A 16,510-nucleotide genomic window follows, 5' to 3' on the forward strand; every position below is an offset into this window, starting at 1 on the left:
TAATTTTTGGCTGTGCACCTTATTATTTGATCTTCTGGAGAAACTCAAGATTTTGTTCTGTTAGGTTTTATCTTGATTTTCCACTGTACCAGAAGCTTCCTTGGTGGCTGGGGGAATGGATGGGACTAAGAGAGAAGCCATGACTACCTTACTGGATGAGGTGCTTCCCAAGGGCAGTGGGCTTGGCATGATAGCTTGAAGGGCCTGGGGCTGAGTGGCTGAGGCAGATATAATCCCACTGTCACCCTCTTCTTCCTTCCTCTCAGTTTGAGGAGCCATGCCATATCAACTCCTCCCATCTGCTTGTGTGCCGTACACCAGCCATACCTGGGCTCCTGGGTGGTACATGGGTCCAGCTGGAGTTTGTCCTCGACAATCTACTTTTTGACTTTGCTACCCTGCATCCTACACGCTTCTCTTATGAGGCCAACCCCATCCTGAAGCCTCTCAATATGGAGGACCCCTCCTCACCATTCCGACACAAGCCTGGAAGTGTGCTGTCTGTGGAGGTATCTATCCTCCCCTCACAATAAATACCATGCTTTTCTGGAAGGTCATAGTAGAGATCCTGCTCCTCACTGTTTTTGTCAGCTATTGGGTACTGTATTCCTTCTTCCTAATTGCCTCTGCTTCCCTGCCCGTGTAGTGGAAAGAGGGGTCTGGCTCTAGCCATGTTGCCTGAATGGTTTTGTGGAGTTGCAGTAGTCATCAGATAGATAAGGCAGAATCTTGAGGCTCATTAAATGTGGGAAGATTGGAGGAGTTGAAGGACTCCAGAAACATGGAGGGTTGAGGCAAGATTGTGAAGAGTTATGGTGTGGCACAATAAGAAAGGATCATGGGGAAGGAGGAAATAAAGAGATAAGGAGGACTAAAATGCAAGGAGGAGAAGTTGGTGCCTATTGGCTTTTTATTCTAGGAGGAGGGAAGTGGAATTAAAGCTACTTATTCTCCCTTTGTTGCATGGAGAAGGAATTCTATTGTTCCAGTGTCCCAGGAAAAGGGTGGTTGGAGTGACATGCTTTCCTTCCATCCCAGGGGTCTGGAATCAGATGGATCTATTGTCCCTGCCTCCTAGTGAGAGGAGGGGATTATTTATTTGCTCTCTGTCCTACAGAGAGGGTGTGGATTGATTTTGATGCAACATTCCCATGTTTTAGGAAAAGGCAGGCCAGAGTGATCCCATATTACTCTTATTTTGAGGGGTTGGGGCATCTTGAGTGACCCACTATCTCTTGCCCAGGGGGAGAATCTGGATCTAGCAATCTCTAAGGAAGAGGTGGTTGCCATGATTGGTGATGGTCCTTGCCTAGTGAAGACCTTGACTCGGAACCACTTGTATTGTGAACCTCCAGTGGAGCAACCCCCTCCTAGACACCGGGAAGGACTGAATTCCCTCCCTGAATTTACAGTAAGGCATGAAAGATTTTGAGACTTGGGAGGGGGAAGCCAGCAATTATTTGGACTCACTGATTCTGTTCCTGAAACAGGTACAAATGGGCAACCTGAACTTTACACTTGGCCGAGTGCAATATGACATCGAGAGTCCCCTTGCCTTCCCTGTAGGAGCCCAGGTTGGACTGGGTGTGGGTGCCTCTCTCCTTGCACTTGGTGTCCTCATCATCGTCTTCATCTATAGGTGGGATACATCTTAGAAAGGGGATAAAGGAAAGGGAAGGAGAGGGACTTCAGGGGATCAGGGAGGTCTGTAATCTCCTTTACCCTCCAGTGACATGTTATTCACTTATGTTCTTTTTCTCCCACCATGAGTGGTCTTTTCTCCACCATATATTCTTTTTCCACCTTTTCTACCTATTTGATATCTGCCCATGAATGCTCCTCTTTTTTTTTCTGCATGGTCTCTCTATTCTTTCCCCCACCACATGGTTCCCAATTTTCTCTATTGTGATACTCACTGTATATTTATATTCTCTCTCATTATACACACACCCCTTCCTTTTCCTTTCTTCTTTTTCCCTCCCCTCTTTACCTCTGTCTTGCCCATTCTTTTTCTCTACTTCCTCTCCACCTCTCTTCTCCTTCTTTGCCTCTCCTTTCTGTCTGTCCTTGCTTACATTGGGATTCCTAGGAGGAAGAGCAAACAGGCCCTCAGGGACTATAAGAAAGTGCAAATCCAGTTGGAGAATCTAGAAACCAGTGTTCGGGATCGCTGTAAGAAAGAGTTTACAGGTGATTTTCTTACCATATTCTATAACTCTTGATTCAGCACCTCTTTATCTCCTGGGCCCAAGGGCTCTGACCTCTTTCCTGACTTCTCACTCTCTGGACCTTTAGTGACATGCATCTTTCTTTTTTACAGACTTGATGACAGAGATGACAGATTTGACCAGTGATTTGGTGGGCAGTGGGATCCCATTTTTGGACTACAAGTCATATGCAGAGCGTGTCTTTTTTCCTGGACACCGGGAGTCACCTTTGCACAGAGACTTGGGGGTACCTGAGAGTCGAAGGCCAACAGTGGAGCAGGGACTGGGGCAGTTGTCCAATCTCCTCAACAGTAAACTCTTTCTTACCAAGGTACAATCACTTATCTTTCTCTTTGTTCTCCTTTCCTACTTTTCCTTTATTCCCTTCTTCACTTTCCTTTCTCCCCTCCTCTCTGATCCATTTCTTCCTTCCCTTTATGTTCTTCTGCCTTCCAGTAAATGTAAATCCTACCTTTGGGCTCAAAAAGTCATCTATAGAGATTCAGGATAAGGAAAAGAATATGGTTAGGCAACAAATAATTCATATGCACAAGATCTGGGGATTTTAGTGGATTGCAAGCTCAGTATGAATCAACAGGTTGCCCAAAGAACTGATGTGATCTTAGGCTGCATAAATAAATACATAGAAGGAATTAGCTGATACTCTAGTCCTCAAGTCAGGTCAGATTATATCTAGAGTATTATATTTAGTTCTGGGTACCATATAATAGGAACACCATTGACAAGTTGGAAGATATTCAGAAGAAAAAACCAGGATTGAATGGGGACTTAAAAAAACATGTCATTCCAGGATCACTTGGGGGGAATGGGGGTGGTTAGCCAAGAGATAAGAATATTTAGAGATGGGAAGACATGATAGCTGTCTCCAGGTATTTGAAAGACCGATGTATAGAAGAGGTATTAAAATTATTTATGACTACTGGGAAAAATTAGAATAGGGGTTGGAATTTTCATATTTGAACTTAACATAAAGAGAATCTTATTGGCAAATAGGGCTACTGTCCAAAAATAGAATGAGCTGCTTTGGAAGGTGGTTTACTATCAGTGATGGTTTTCCAATAGAGGTTATATAGCCACTTGAGAATATTATAGACTTCCTGCTCAGGTATGAGTTGAACCAGATGATCTTTCATGTCCCAATTCTGGACTTCTGTGATTCTGATTCTTTTTCTTCACCCCCAGTTCATCCACACACTTGAGAGTCAGCGTACTTTCTCACCCCGAGACCGTGCTTATGTGGCATCTCTGCTTACTGTGGCATTGCATGGGAAGCTGGAGTATTTCACTGACATTCTTCGGACATTACTCAGTGACCTGGTGGCCCAATATGTGGCCAAGAACCCCAAGTTGATGCTGCGGAGGTCAGTGTTTCTGATGGGGACCTGGGAAAGCACAGGATTTGTGCTGGGAAGGGAAGCAGGGGTGGAGGCTGGGTTGGAAGATGAGGGCAGGACATGGGGATTGGGTAGGCTGAGGGGTGGGTTTTTATGAGTTAAGGCTGGTGAAAAAGGACAGGTGATCTACAGAAATTGGACATGAGTCAGTGAGGTTTGTATAGAGAATTATGTAATTCACTGTAAGAAGGGATTGAGGGCAGAACAAAGAGGAGCAAACATGGTACAGTGGGGATAGGAAATGGAGGAACAAAAGGTAAAAAGAGGCAGGAAGTGTCTGGTGATCCCAACTAGGTCTACACCCAGTGGACTTTTAAAGAAGCTATTCAATAATAGCATTTATTAGCTTTAAAAGCCCTGAGAACTGGCAGGTTTCTTGATGGGAACTGATTCAGATAATAGGTGAAGACTGAGATTCTTCAGCTGCTTTCCATAAGGGGTAGTGGTTTGTGAATGGGAAAACTGAGGGAAAATTGTGTTTGGCCATTAGGAGGTCATCAGTGACCTTGGAGGGAGCGATTTTAGGAACGTAATGGGGTTTTCAAGGGGTTGAGGAGGGATGAGGGCATGAGGAAGTGGAGGAAATATTTGCAAGAAGTTTAAAAGCAAAGTGTTCATTTATAAGGTCATGGATGTAGAATTAGGAGAGGCCTTAGAGGCCATATCATCCAACCCCCTCATTTCCATCAGGAGGAACCAAGGCCCTCAGAGATGAAATTACTTGTCCAAGTCATCAGTGGGAGAAAGATGGGAGGGAGATTGAATAGGAGAGAAAGATAAAAGGAAGCTTTTAAAAAAAATTTAGAATAGAGGCCCTGCACATTTTTGTAAGCAAATGGGAAAGAGCCAGGGAAAGGGAAAGATTAAGAAGGCCAGAGATAGGAGGCAGGAAGGAGTGAAGTGGGGCAAGAATAGGCAGAAATTCTTTTTTTTAAATTTTTTTTAATTTTTTAAAATTTTATAATATTTTATTTGATCATTTCCATGCATTATTCATTGAAGACAAAGATCATTTTCTTTTCCTCCCCCTCACCCCCCCCCCCCCGTAGCCGACGCGTGATTCCACTGGGTATCACATGTGTTCTTGATTCGAACCCATTGCCATGTTGTTAATATTTACATTAGAGTGTTCCTTTAGAGTCTCTCCTCTGACCTGTCCCCTCAACCGCTGTGCTCAGGCAGTTGCTTTTCCTCGGTGTTTCTACTCCCACAGTTTGTCCTCTGCTTATGAATAGTGTTTTTTCTCCTAGATCCTTGCAGATTGTTCAGGGACATTACACTGCTACTAATGGAGAAGTCCATTACGTTCGATTATACCACAGTGTATTAGTCTCTGTGTACAATGTTCTCCTGGTTCTGCTCCTCTCACTCTGCATCACTTCCTGGAGGTTGTTCCAGTCTCTATGGAATTCCTCCACTTTATTATTCCTTTTAGCACAATAGTATTCCATCACCAACATATACCACAGTTTGTTCAGCCATTCCCCAATTGATGGGCATCCCCTCATTTTCCAGTTTTTGGCCACCATAAAGAGCGCAGCTATGAATAGGCAGAAATTCTTAAGAGTCCAATGAAAACCCATTAGAGAACTGAGGTCCTAAATGAATATTGTGCCATAAAACAACCACAATAACCTTGAATGTGTGAGAGGGTTTGAGAAAGGCTGTTGGGCTAGCATATGTACGTGTGTGTGTGTGTGTGTGTGTGTGTGTGTGTGTGTGTGTGTGTGTGTATGGGGGAAATGTAAGTTGGATAGAGTGGAATGCACCTATGATGATGAATCGCTTTTAGGTCACCTCTTACAGGAAATTGAAGTGATGAATTCTGACCAACATTCCTGTTGTTGAATGTAAAGTTTATTTTTCAGTCATTAAGCTATCTTTTCAACACTTAGTTCTTAGCCCTTTGTCCATAGAACAATTTAATTTCATAAGAATTTGCTACTGCCTGGGTCTATACAGGTGACAGAGGTCTTCAGTGTTGATTATATGGACTATGTCACCCAATCCTCTCCTTTCGAAGCACCTCTTCTATGCAGGTGTCGTCTTTCCTACCCCAAAGGTTGCATCCTGGTAACTTCAAGTTCCTCTCTCTTTTTTTCTCACTCAGGACTGAGACTGTGGTCGAGAAGTTGCTCACTAATTGGATGTCCATTTGCCTCTACACCTTTGTACGGGTAAGAAATCTTTATTTCTTGGCTTGGACCATTCAGTTAAATTCAGTAAATGTTTATTAAGCATGTCTTATATATAAACTAACCCTGTGAGCTGAGGGTCTGTGATTAGCCCTGTGATTATAGACATATTTCCCTATATCGCCCTGTTGGTGACCAGCTTCCCCTTCTTCCTTCTTTCCTGGTCAAAAGAGGGTTGTAATCTATTAGATGAGAAACTTTCAGTGGAAAGAGCTCTGAATTTGGAGACAGGCAATCAGTTTAAATCTTTTTTTTTTTTAACCCTTACCTTCTATCTTGGAGTCAATACTGTGTATTGGTTCCAAGGCAGAAGAGTGGTAAAGGCTAGGCAATGGGGGTTAAGTGACATGTATTAAGGGTAAATTTAGGTTTGAGACTGAATATAAATTTAGTTGGTCACTAGGGATTTAATTTCTAAATCCCAATGAAGCACTCAAGTCAGAATGGAATCTTATGGTGGTTTATTTACAATAGGAGGAAGAAATTAAGAATGAGAGAGAGAGAGAGAGAGAGAGAGAGAGAGAGAGAGAGAGAGAGAGAGAGAGAGAGAGAGAGAGAGAGAGAAGAATTTAAACTGCTCCAGCTCAGGCTGAGCCAAGCAGGAGTTCAAAGGCTTTGGCCAAGGGGGCCTCCCCAGAGGGCCAAGGGAAAGGGGAGTCAGTCTTATCACTCACTACGTGACCATCTCAAGGAAACTATCTGAGGCACTCCTCTAGGCTCGAGTTCCAGGGTCAACTCCTGCCCAGGCTTTCCCCACAGGAAGTGACGAGAACTCCAAAGGCAGTTCTCTACATCACTTCCCACATCTCACATGTGCCAATGGTGGCTCAAGCTTGGTTTAGGACAGCCCAGGGGACAGTCAGTTGTTTCTGATTTGTCACTTGCTAGCACATACTAGTATGGTGTGGGTGTATACATTCCTGGGTGCTAGACTGAGCAAAATGGAGAAAATCTAAAAATCACACTTGCCCAGGGTCACACAGCTGGTAAGTGTCTGAGGCCAGATTTGAACCTAGGACCTCCCATCTCTAGGCCTGGCTCTCAATCTACTGAGCTACCCAGCTTCCCCCTAGAGTTTAAATCTTGCCTCTCTCATTTATGACTTTGAGCATGTCACTTCACCTCTTTGGGCCTCAAGTTTCTTTAAAAAAAGAAACAGATTGGACTAGATGGCCTCTAAGAGCTCTTTTAGCTCTAAGCCTATGCTTTTATGATATTGTAGGTTCATTTCATATAAGAGAGTTTAATAATGAAAAGGGCAGAAAAAAGGGACCGGTTACTTTAAACAAAGCTTTAGAACTAGTTTTTCTCTACGGCTGCCAGTTTTCCTAAATCTCTCCCAGGTCTCAATGCAGTGTACCTTTAACGTGCTCATTTAGTTCCTCTGAAAGATGCCTGGTCTTATGTGAATATTCGACCGTTGTAGCAAAGTCCTTCTACCCTACGCATGTCCACATACCACTCACATGACATTCTGATATCTTCCCATAGGACTCAGTGGGCGAGCCCCTCTACATGCTCTTTCGAGGGATCAAGCACCAAGTGGATAAAGGGCCTGTGGACAGTGTGACTGGCAAGGCCAAATACACATTGAATGATAACCGTCTGCTTCGAGAGGATTTAGAATACCGTCCTCTGGTGAGTGAAAGACCTTCCTAGACTACTCAGAGAAAATTTATTTGTCATTATTTATGCTTTTGCATGATATTGGGGATTTTGTAAGGCTCCAATCATAGGATTCTGGAAGGCTCTTCTCTTCTGTAAGGGCTACTGAAGTAAGTCATCAGAGGGAAACTGGGCAAATGGGCAGAGATGGTACCTTGCCTTGAGAAAGACCTTTTTATGCACTGGGCTTAGAATGCTAGTCATCACTGCTTTGCCAATGAATTGAGACCTAAAGGGGGAAAGGGGAAGGGGAAGAGGAATGGAATAATCATTTTTATAACACCTACTATATGCTAGACACTGAGCTAAGAGCTTTGCAAATTTCCCATTTGATCCTCACAACAATCCTGAAAAGCAGTGTTGTTATCCCTATTAGCTGAGGAAACTTGAGGCAGACAGAGGTTAAGTGACTTACCCAGGGCCCAATACCTTTTGAATTAACGACTTTTTGACTTGAGGCTATTCATTGTGCCAACTAACCTTCTTTAAGGTAAGAAATTTGGTGGGTAGGCCAAAAGGGGAGCAAGACTTTTAACATAAGAGATGAGGGGTCTGCTTCTGGCCAATGGAGGGAGCTGACATATCATAGACAGGATCCTGGTAAAAGTGGTTCTTCATTTGAAGCCAAATGCTTCAGACACTAGATCTAGCTTCTAATGTCAAAGCATAATTGAGGGAAGAAGTGTATGAACTTCAGGCAAAGAGACTGCAGTCATCTTTCTGGGGTAAGGGAAGGAATTACCTAGCCTGGAGTCACAGAAACCTCTAGGAGGTAACATCAGAGTAGGACAACACTAAGCCTTGGGGAAGGAATCTATGAAAAAAGAAAAGAATTTAGTTCCTCATTGATGAGCCAGGGAAGAAAAAAAAAGGAAGGAAGGAAAGAAAGAAAGGGAGAAAGTAAGGAAGGGAAGAGGGAGGGAGGGAAGAGAAGGAAGATAGGGAAGGAAAAAAAGAAAGGGAGGAAGAAAGGAAGGAAGGAAAGAGGGAGGGAAGAGAAAGAGGAGGGAAGGAAAGAAGGAAAGGAAAGAGAGGAAGGTAAGAAGAAAGTAAAGGAAGGAAGGGAAGAAAGAAAGAAAAGGAAGGGAGTAAGGATTTATTAAGCACTTTCTATAGTTGAATAAACTGAGAATCTATGAGGGTCAGAACATCTGCAAATCAAATGTTAAGCCTAGGCTAAGCTAGGGCACAGGGGGCAGACAACCTAGGGTAGAGCCTAGGAATCTTACAGGAAGGACTGGCAGTCCATCAGCCTGGCAGCAGTGCTAGCTCACTGTCTCTGATAGGGATTAGGGAAAATACCAGTACTTGGTCACCCTATGAGCTGTATGGCAAATTTAACTGACTAGTTGCTCAAGTTGGGGTCCTAGAAACATAGATTTGAAAGCGACCTTAGAGATCTGCTCCAAAGTCACCCAGATAGTGAATATCAAAGCCAGGGTACAGGTTTAGGTCTTCTGATTCAAACCTAGCACCATACTCTGGAAAATACATTTCTGGAGGCTCGTGCATTTGTTTTCATTTCCCTTAGCTTCTTTCCTAACAAAGATTCATTCGGGACCCCCCCCCCCAAACTTTTCTTAGTGAAACTCAGGAGCCAAGGGAATTGTATATGTGATAGGTAGGGGAAATAACCCCCTGGAGCTGGGTGTGGTGGTGGCAGTAAGACCCCTCTCCTGCTGAGGAGAGCCGGGGGTACTGCTGAAACCTCTGCTAGTAATTCAGTTAGTTGGTCATGTTGATCCCTTGCTACTTGGCCTTCTTCTTCACAGACTGACTTCTGTCCCTTCTTCACCACCTCCTGAGGGCCTCTGTAGCCATTTTGATGGGACTGCTCATAATTACCTCTTTTTTTGTGTGTCCTGCCCAGACATTAAATGCAGTAGCAGTGCCTGGCGTTGGGTTGGCAGAGGCTCCAGGAGTTCCTGTGAAGGTCTTAGACTGCGACACCATTTCACAGGCCAAGGAGAAGATTCTGGATCAGCTGTACAAGGGGGCACCCCTTGCCCAGCGGCCAGACCCTGGTGCCTTGGATGTTGGTGAGGTGGCTGGAGGGGTGGTTGTAGGGAGAGGGAGGGATGAATTGGATTTCATTGCTCTCCTTCTGCAGGGACCAAGGCCTCACCCAAAGTTGCTCTCATCTCTAGAGGATGAGTTTGAGGCTCAAGCGTCTCCCTGGATGGCAGCCTGGGAGCTCTGTCTATTGATAGGGGGAGACTGAAGCCTATTCCTCCCTACTCTCCTTGTAGAATGGCGGTCAGGGGTGGCTGGTCACCTCATCCTGTCTGATGAGGATGTCACCTCTGTGGTCCAGGGTGCCTGGAGGCGGCTGAACACCTTGCAGCATTATAAGGTGGGAAGAGATAGGGGCTAGAGAACAAGGTTCCTTGGGAGTGAGGGCTGGGGTGGTGGAGTGCTGGGACTATTGGGGGTGGTTAGGGGAATCACTAGCCCTGTCAACAGGTGCCTGATGGAGCAACTGTGGCCTTGGTCCCCCGCTTCAGCAAACACATTCCCCGGGAAAACCAAGATTATGTCCCTGGAGAGAGTGAGTATCTCTCTTCCCCAACAGTAGATAGCATGGGCATCTCCCCAAATCCTTCCTTATCCCAAGGAGATCTTCAAGTACAGCCATAGGTAGCACCTCCCTTCCACCCCGTCCCCAGAAGTCACTTCACAATGGAGGTTGGGAGGATCCCTTGTGGGGATATAGGCTGATACAGATATGGGGTCCCTAATGCAGAAACCCCAATGTTGGAAGACATGGATGAGGGAGGCATCCGTCCATGGCACCTAGTGAAACCCAGCGAGGAACCAGAACCACCCAGGCAAAGGAGGGGAAGCCTTCGGGGTGGAGATCGGGAAAGAGCCAAAGCCATCCCTGAGATCTACTTGACCCGCCTGTTATCCATGAAGGTAGCGATTACATGGGGGTGTCATTCAGGGACACATAGAATAGGCAGGACTAGGACTCAGTTGGGGAAAGATGTATTCAGAGATCACGTAGAACAGTGCAGTCTCAGACTGCATTAACAGGATAGCCTATTCTGTTGCTTTGTCATGGACCGAGGGTAACCCTGGGTTCCTGAAGGCTATGCCAGTCAAGATTGGGAAAGCCAATCAAGTTAGAAAGCCTTTGAATGTGATTTCTGTGTATATCCTTTGGCTGAAAGCCAGTCTAGCTAATGAGCCTCAAAGAGGCTCTTTATAAAGTTGCTTACAAATGATATATTTTTGGCTCCTGCAGCTCTCAAAGTCCACCTAAGGGTGGTGGTAATCTGAATCAGTGGAGGGACTCTCTACTGATAAAATCACAGATTATTGAAGCATTTTAGACAAGAGATCCAGTGGTATCACTATTTCAATGGTGTGCTGGAGCTGGCTTGTACTGGCTCAGGAGGGTTGATTGTTAAATTTTCAGTGAGAATTTACACTGCAGTCATCAGGCAAGGCTACAAATCAGCTGGATTTGTTGTTTTGTTGGTTGTCTAGACTTAAGATAATGATAGAGAAAACATTAATAGTGCAGATTAGGTTTAAAAGTGTGCCAAGTACATTTCTTTCCTCCTTACCTTGACCTGGTTATTAAATATTTACTAGCATACTCCCTCATTGTTCTGTGCCCTGGTCAGACCACATCCAGACTATTTCTTTTTTGGTTCTGGGTACCACATTTTAAGGGAAGACATTGACAAACTGAAGCAGGTCCAGAGAACAGAATGGTGAGAAGACTAGAGGCTATGCCTTATGGGGATCAGTTGAAACCACTAGGAATTTGTAGCCTGGAGAAGGGAGGACTTGGGTTACATGACAGCTTTCTTCAAGGATTTAAAGGGCTGCCATTCAAAAGGATTAGGCTTGTTTTACTTGGCCAGAACCAGGAGAACTGGATGAAAGTTGTTAAGAAGCATCGCAGATTTTTGTTTGATAAAAAGGAAAACTTCCAATCAATTAGAGCTGTCTGAACGTGTATTGGGTTTAGATTGGGTAGAGCTGATGTTTCAGGCTTCAGGATAGATCCTTGCTGGGGTCTCAGTTTCACTCCAGCCTTTGTTTTTTCTTCTCCCATGATGCCTCCCTAGGGCACGCTGCAGACATTCGTGGATGACTTATTCCAGGTGATCCTTAGTACGAGCCGCCCAGTGCCCCTAGCCATCAAGTATTTCTTTGACTTGCTGGATGATCAGGCACAGCAACATGGTATCTCAGACCAGGACACCATCCACATCTGGAAGACCAATAGGTCAGGGTACCAGTTGGACTAAAGGGACAGTAGCCTAAAATGTGCTTTGACCACCCTGGCCAGCCTTGTCTCCAAGTCTGTCCCTGAGGTTCTGATGGGGTATGTGGCAGACAAGCATTGCTCCACATCATCCCTTCCAGCGGGAAGAAGTTCTGGCTAGAGGGTTTGGGCTGTGATTGGGTGGGAGAGGACATGGAAGCCCTTGGGAGGCCCCCATCTACCCAGAACCTGCCATTCTCACACCCTGCCATGACCTGCCCTGTCCATAGTCTGCCCCTGAGATTCTGGATCAACATCATCAAGAATCCTCAGTTTGTTTTTGATGTCCAGACGTCAGACAACATGGATGCTGTGCTCCTTGTCATTGCCCAGACCTTCATGGATGCCTGCACTCTTGCTGATCACAAGTTGGGCCGGGTGAGCCAGAGGCTTAGGGCAGCATAAAGTCGGGGGTCAGGGATGGAGGTCAAGCAATGGCAGCAGTGACTTGGGGAAGAAATGGCAGAGACAAGAGAGAGAATCTTTGGAGGTGGGGTGGAGTAGGTGAGTGGAGGAAGAAAATGAGGAGGAGGCATCCTAAGGAACAGAGAAGTAGCATGGATTTGGGGTTGGAAATGAGATATACGAAGGGGGAAACATGAAATAATAGATAAAAGCCTTAGGGTCAGGAAGCCAAGGGTTCAAGTACCACTTCTGATATGTATTAGTTGTGTGACCTTAGGCAAGTCACTTCATCTATTGTCTCAAGCATCTCAGACTGTTGCAGAGAAATTGTCAGATAGTTTTAGGGGATTTTCACACTGGCAGTTTTCTACACTGGTAAAATCACAGGTCCAAACTGCCCCCTCCTTCCAAATGGACTGTGGGAAGAAAAGCATGGCATTGGTAGTGAGGGGGAAATGAGGATTTGGCATGGGATGGAGCTATGTTGATCGTATCTTTCAAATAGAAACATTGAGATAATAGAATTTAGAGGTTTAGAGATGACATTAGGGATCACCCAGTCCAATTCCCTAATTTTTCAGATGAGGAAACTTAAGGAAACTTAGAGGTGACTTCTCCTTGGTCCCACAGGAAGAAGGGAGCAGAACTGTCATTCAAGCACTTATGTACTTTTCATCTTATACAATTTAAATCCATATTTTTCTTTAAATTCTCTTTTGAGGATCTACACGTCATGCAGAAGACCTTCCTTGGGATCTCAGTGAAACTTTCAGAGTGATGTTCACTTCCTTCCTTTTCTGACCTTACTCATCCTTGGTGATTCCTATTAAGCCATTTTTTCCCCCTTGCATCCTTTGTAATACAGCCTACGTATACCAATTATACAGTTTTCCATTGACCTTTAGGTCACCTGCAATTGTGATTCTTTTGAGTTCATGTTGCTCTATGTTTAAAACTTTATAGCATCATTGAGGAAAATATTGCTAATGAGAAAGAACCTTTGTGCTAGGGAGACTTTTAGGATCATGAAGATCATGTCTTGACAGTGTTTATTCTCTTTATTCTGTTTGATTCTGGCCTCAGTTCATTGTTCATCTTCATTGCCTGTCCAAGACATAGGCAAAGATGGATTAAGTCTTTGGGCTGCCTGCTCGATGGCAGGTCTTTATCCAGACAAATGTATTCCAAATTCATATTATCATATTCTAAGATACTGTCTGAAGCAGAAAATCCTCTGTGAAAACCTGGCTCTTCTCACATTCATGTCTCAGATACCCATGATTTGTGCATACAGAACTTTCATAAAGATGTGAAAGTAGGCATATGGATCACCGCATGCTTTCCTGGTCCCCTTTCTTTTGGTATTGTGCATGATTTTTCTCATTCTTTTGAATTTTTCCCCTTAAGATATCTTTGAGATCTCTTGAAAATTGATGTTTAACTGACCAATGTGACAAATTCAACACATCTTTTTTAATGTGTATTTGTTTAGAACAAACTGTTCTTCCTGAATTCATATTTTAAAGTGATATTTCTACTTCCTCATTATAGCATCTCAGATACCAAGGTGGTAGAGTCCAAATGATGAGAATAGATTCCAAAGAAATGCAAACAAATTTGTTCCATTATATGACTTTTTATTGATCTTCTAGTTTCATTTATAAATAATCACAAGATAATCTGACTTAATTAATTGGTTCTCATACTAATTTCATTATCCCCTCTACTGCTTTTCATTGTTCTGTGGGATATTGCTTGTAATGTCATCCTTTCCACAATGTGTTACAATTGGGATGTATTCTAAACCAGAATTATTCTTGGTGTCATATATCTACTTGGAATTGAGATAAAGAATTTGCTTAATTAAGGCAATTTCTAGGCCTTTTGGCCTTCTCTTTGTTGTTACTATTTTGCATTCATTAAGCTTTTCTAAGAAATTGTGCTGATCAGAATCAATGTCTTTTACTCATTTCTCATTTTTTGAGAACCAACAGATTAGATTTCAATTTTTTGGAGGTACACACTGTATTTTCTTATCTGTATCCTTTCTTTTAATCTGGTGGTGATTTTTTTCTTTGTAAAGATATTTTATTTTTACCAATTACATGTAATATGAATTTCCACATAAATTTCTAAAGTTACATGTTCCAAATTGCCTTCCTCCTTTTCTTCCCTCCCTCTTCCCAGAGATAGCATGCAATTTCATCTTGGTTATACATATATTATTATGCAAAACACATTTCCATATTGTTCATTTTTGTAAGAGAATAATCATATAAAATTAAAGCCCCCAAACAAAAACCCAAATAAACAAGTGAAAAATCACATGCTTTGATCTGTATTCCAACTTCAACAGTTCTTTCTCTGGAGGTGGATAGCATTCTTTGTCATGAGTTCTTCAGAACTGTCCTGGATCATTGTATTGCTGAGAGTAATTAAGTCTATGACATTTGATCATTCCACAACATTGCTGTTGCTGTGTACAGTGTTTTCCTGGTTCTGCTTATTTCACTCTGCGTCAGTTCATGTAGGATCTTTCCAGTTCTTTCTGAAGTTCTCCTGTTCATCATTTCTTATAGCACAATAATATTCCATTACAATCATATATCACAATTTGTTCAGACATTTCCCAGTTGATGGACATCTCTTCAATTTCCAATTCTTTGCCACCACAAAAAGAGCCACTATAAATGTTTTTGAAGATCCCCCTTTTTTTATCTATTTGGGAAATAGACCTACTATTTTACCAAATCACAGATTATGTATGCTTTGTTTTATAGCCCTTTAGGCATAATTCTGAATAGCCCTCCAGAATGGTTGGATCAGTTCACAATTCTGCCAGCAATGCATTAGTGTCACAATTCTGCCACAACCCCTCCAACATTTATCATTTCCCTTTACTGTCAGACTGGCCAATCTGCTAGGTGTAAGGTGGTACCTCAGAGTTATTTTAATTTGCATTTCTAATCAAGAGGGCTTTAGAACATTATTTCATATGATTACTGATAGCTCTGATTTCTTCACCTGAAAGCTACTTATTCATATCCTTTTATCATTTGTCAATTGGGGAATGACTTGTATTTTTATACATCTGATGTAGTTCTCCATATATTTGAGAAATGGAACCATTATCAGTAAAATTTTTTATAAATTTTTTCCAGTTTGTTGTTTCTCTTCTAATGTTGGTTACATTGTTTTTGTTTGTACAAAAACTTCTTAATTTAACATAGTCACAATTATTTTTTACAATTTGTAATGTTCTCTTTCTCCTGTTTGTTCATAAATTCTTCCCTTCTCTATAGATCTGACAGGTAAACTAGTTTGTGTTCCCTTAATTTACTTATATCATTCTTTTTGTCTAACTAATATACTCATTTTGACATTATCTTGGTATAGGGCATGAGATATTTGGTCTATATCTAATTTTTGCTATACTGTTTTCTAGTTTTCCCAGCAGTTTTTGTCAAATAGTGAGTTATCCCAAAAGGGGAACTTTGGGTTTATCAAACACCTGATTTCTAAGGCCATTTACCCCAGTCTATTCCATTGATCCATCTGGTGGTGATTTTGACCTTTGTTCTAACCAACAAATTAATGATTTGATTTTGTACAATGAGTTGATTCAGCAATGACTCTTATTTTTGGTAACCACTTATTTTCCCATCCATTAAGATACAAATCAGATAACATATGTAAAGTTCTTTTCAAACTGAAAAAAAAATATATATATATAACTCTGTTACCTCTTGTTATTACATAATAAATTTAATATTTTGTGATATTATTCAGGGCTTGCTGTGACCAGAGTCTTCTGATTCACTTCTTGAATAAAGTATTCGTGATATGTGGGCTTGAACCTTCTGTGTAATCCACAAGCTTTTGGCCTTCTTAATTTCTTAATCCTAAATCATATTTTCCAAAATATTTCTTTTGGTCTGCCTGTGTCTGCCTTTACATTGAAGTTACCAAATTGCAAAGCATATGATGACTTAATTCAGAAGATCTTTTAAAGTTATTCCGAGAATTTCTTGGCTTGTTTATCCTTTGTAACCAATATTGGTGCACAACCTGTGATTATCTTCATGGTGGCCTTTTTGATGATGCTCATCATGAATATTTTAAGGTGAGATGCATAAGGATTTCATGAATTGATATTTGGGCATAGGATGAAACTAACTACTAATTTCTTTAGTTGTTTCTTTAAGGAAAATCATGATCCATCCTTGCACTGGCAATAAGTTTTTTATGTCTCTTAGTTTTGTTTCTAGGGAGAATATCAATATGGATGTGGTTTAGTTCCTACAACAGTGTATCCAGCTCCTTGGTCATTGGACAGGGATC

General features: G+C 42.4%; 1 protein-coding gene across 2 annotated transcripts in view; it reads left to right on the top strand.

The window, feature by feature from the left end:
* PLXNB1 (plexin B1) overlaps window positions 1-16,044 on the top strand; it is a 62,534-nt gene extending 46,490 nt beyond the window's left edge. For both annotated transcript variants that reach the window (XM_056805290.1, XM_056805289.1), the window contains exons 21-34: window positions 267-509; window positions 1,244-1,411; window positions 1,491-1,639; window positions 2,090-2,190; window positions 2,321-2,538; window positions 3,411-3,589; window positions 5,733-5,799; window positions 7,309-7,455; window positions 9,353-9,521; window positions 9,732-9,835; window positions 9,946-10,030; window positions 10,226-10,398; window positions 11,565-11,725; window positions 11,995-16,044. In XM_056805290.1, coding sequence (XP_056661268.1) covers window positions 267-509; window positions 1,244-1,411; window positions 1,491-1,639; window positions 2,090-2,190; window positions 2,321-2,538; window positions 3,411-3,589; window positions 5,733-5,799; window positions 7,309-7,455; window positions 9,353-9,521; window positions 9,732-9,835; window positions 9,946-10,030; window positions 10,226-10,398; window positions 11,565-11,725; window positions 11,995-12,169 — 2,139 coding nt within the window. In that variant the 3' untranslated portion in view covers window positions 12,170-16,044. The remainder of the gene's footprint in view (window positions 1-266; window positions 510-1,243; window positions 1,412-1,490; window positions 1,640-2,089; window positions 2,191-2,320; window positions 2,539-3,410; window positions 3,590-5,732; window positions 5,800-7,308; window positions 7,456-9,352; window positions 9,522-9,731; window positions 9,836-9,945; window positions 10,031-10,225; window positions 10,399-11,564; window positions 11,726-11,994) is intronic.
* Window positions 16,045-16,510: the final 466 nt, after the last annotated feature.

This window comes from Monodelphis domestica, chromosome 7 (assembly GCF_027887165.1).
Source record: "Monodelphis domestica isolate mMonDom1 chromosome 7, mMonDom1.pri, whole genome shotgun sequence".
NCBI classification, from domain to species: domain Eukaryota; kingdom Metazoa; phylum Chordata; class Mammalia; order Didelphimorphia; family Didelphidae; genus Monodelphis; species Monodelphis domestica.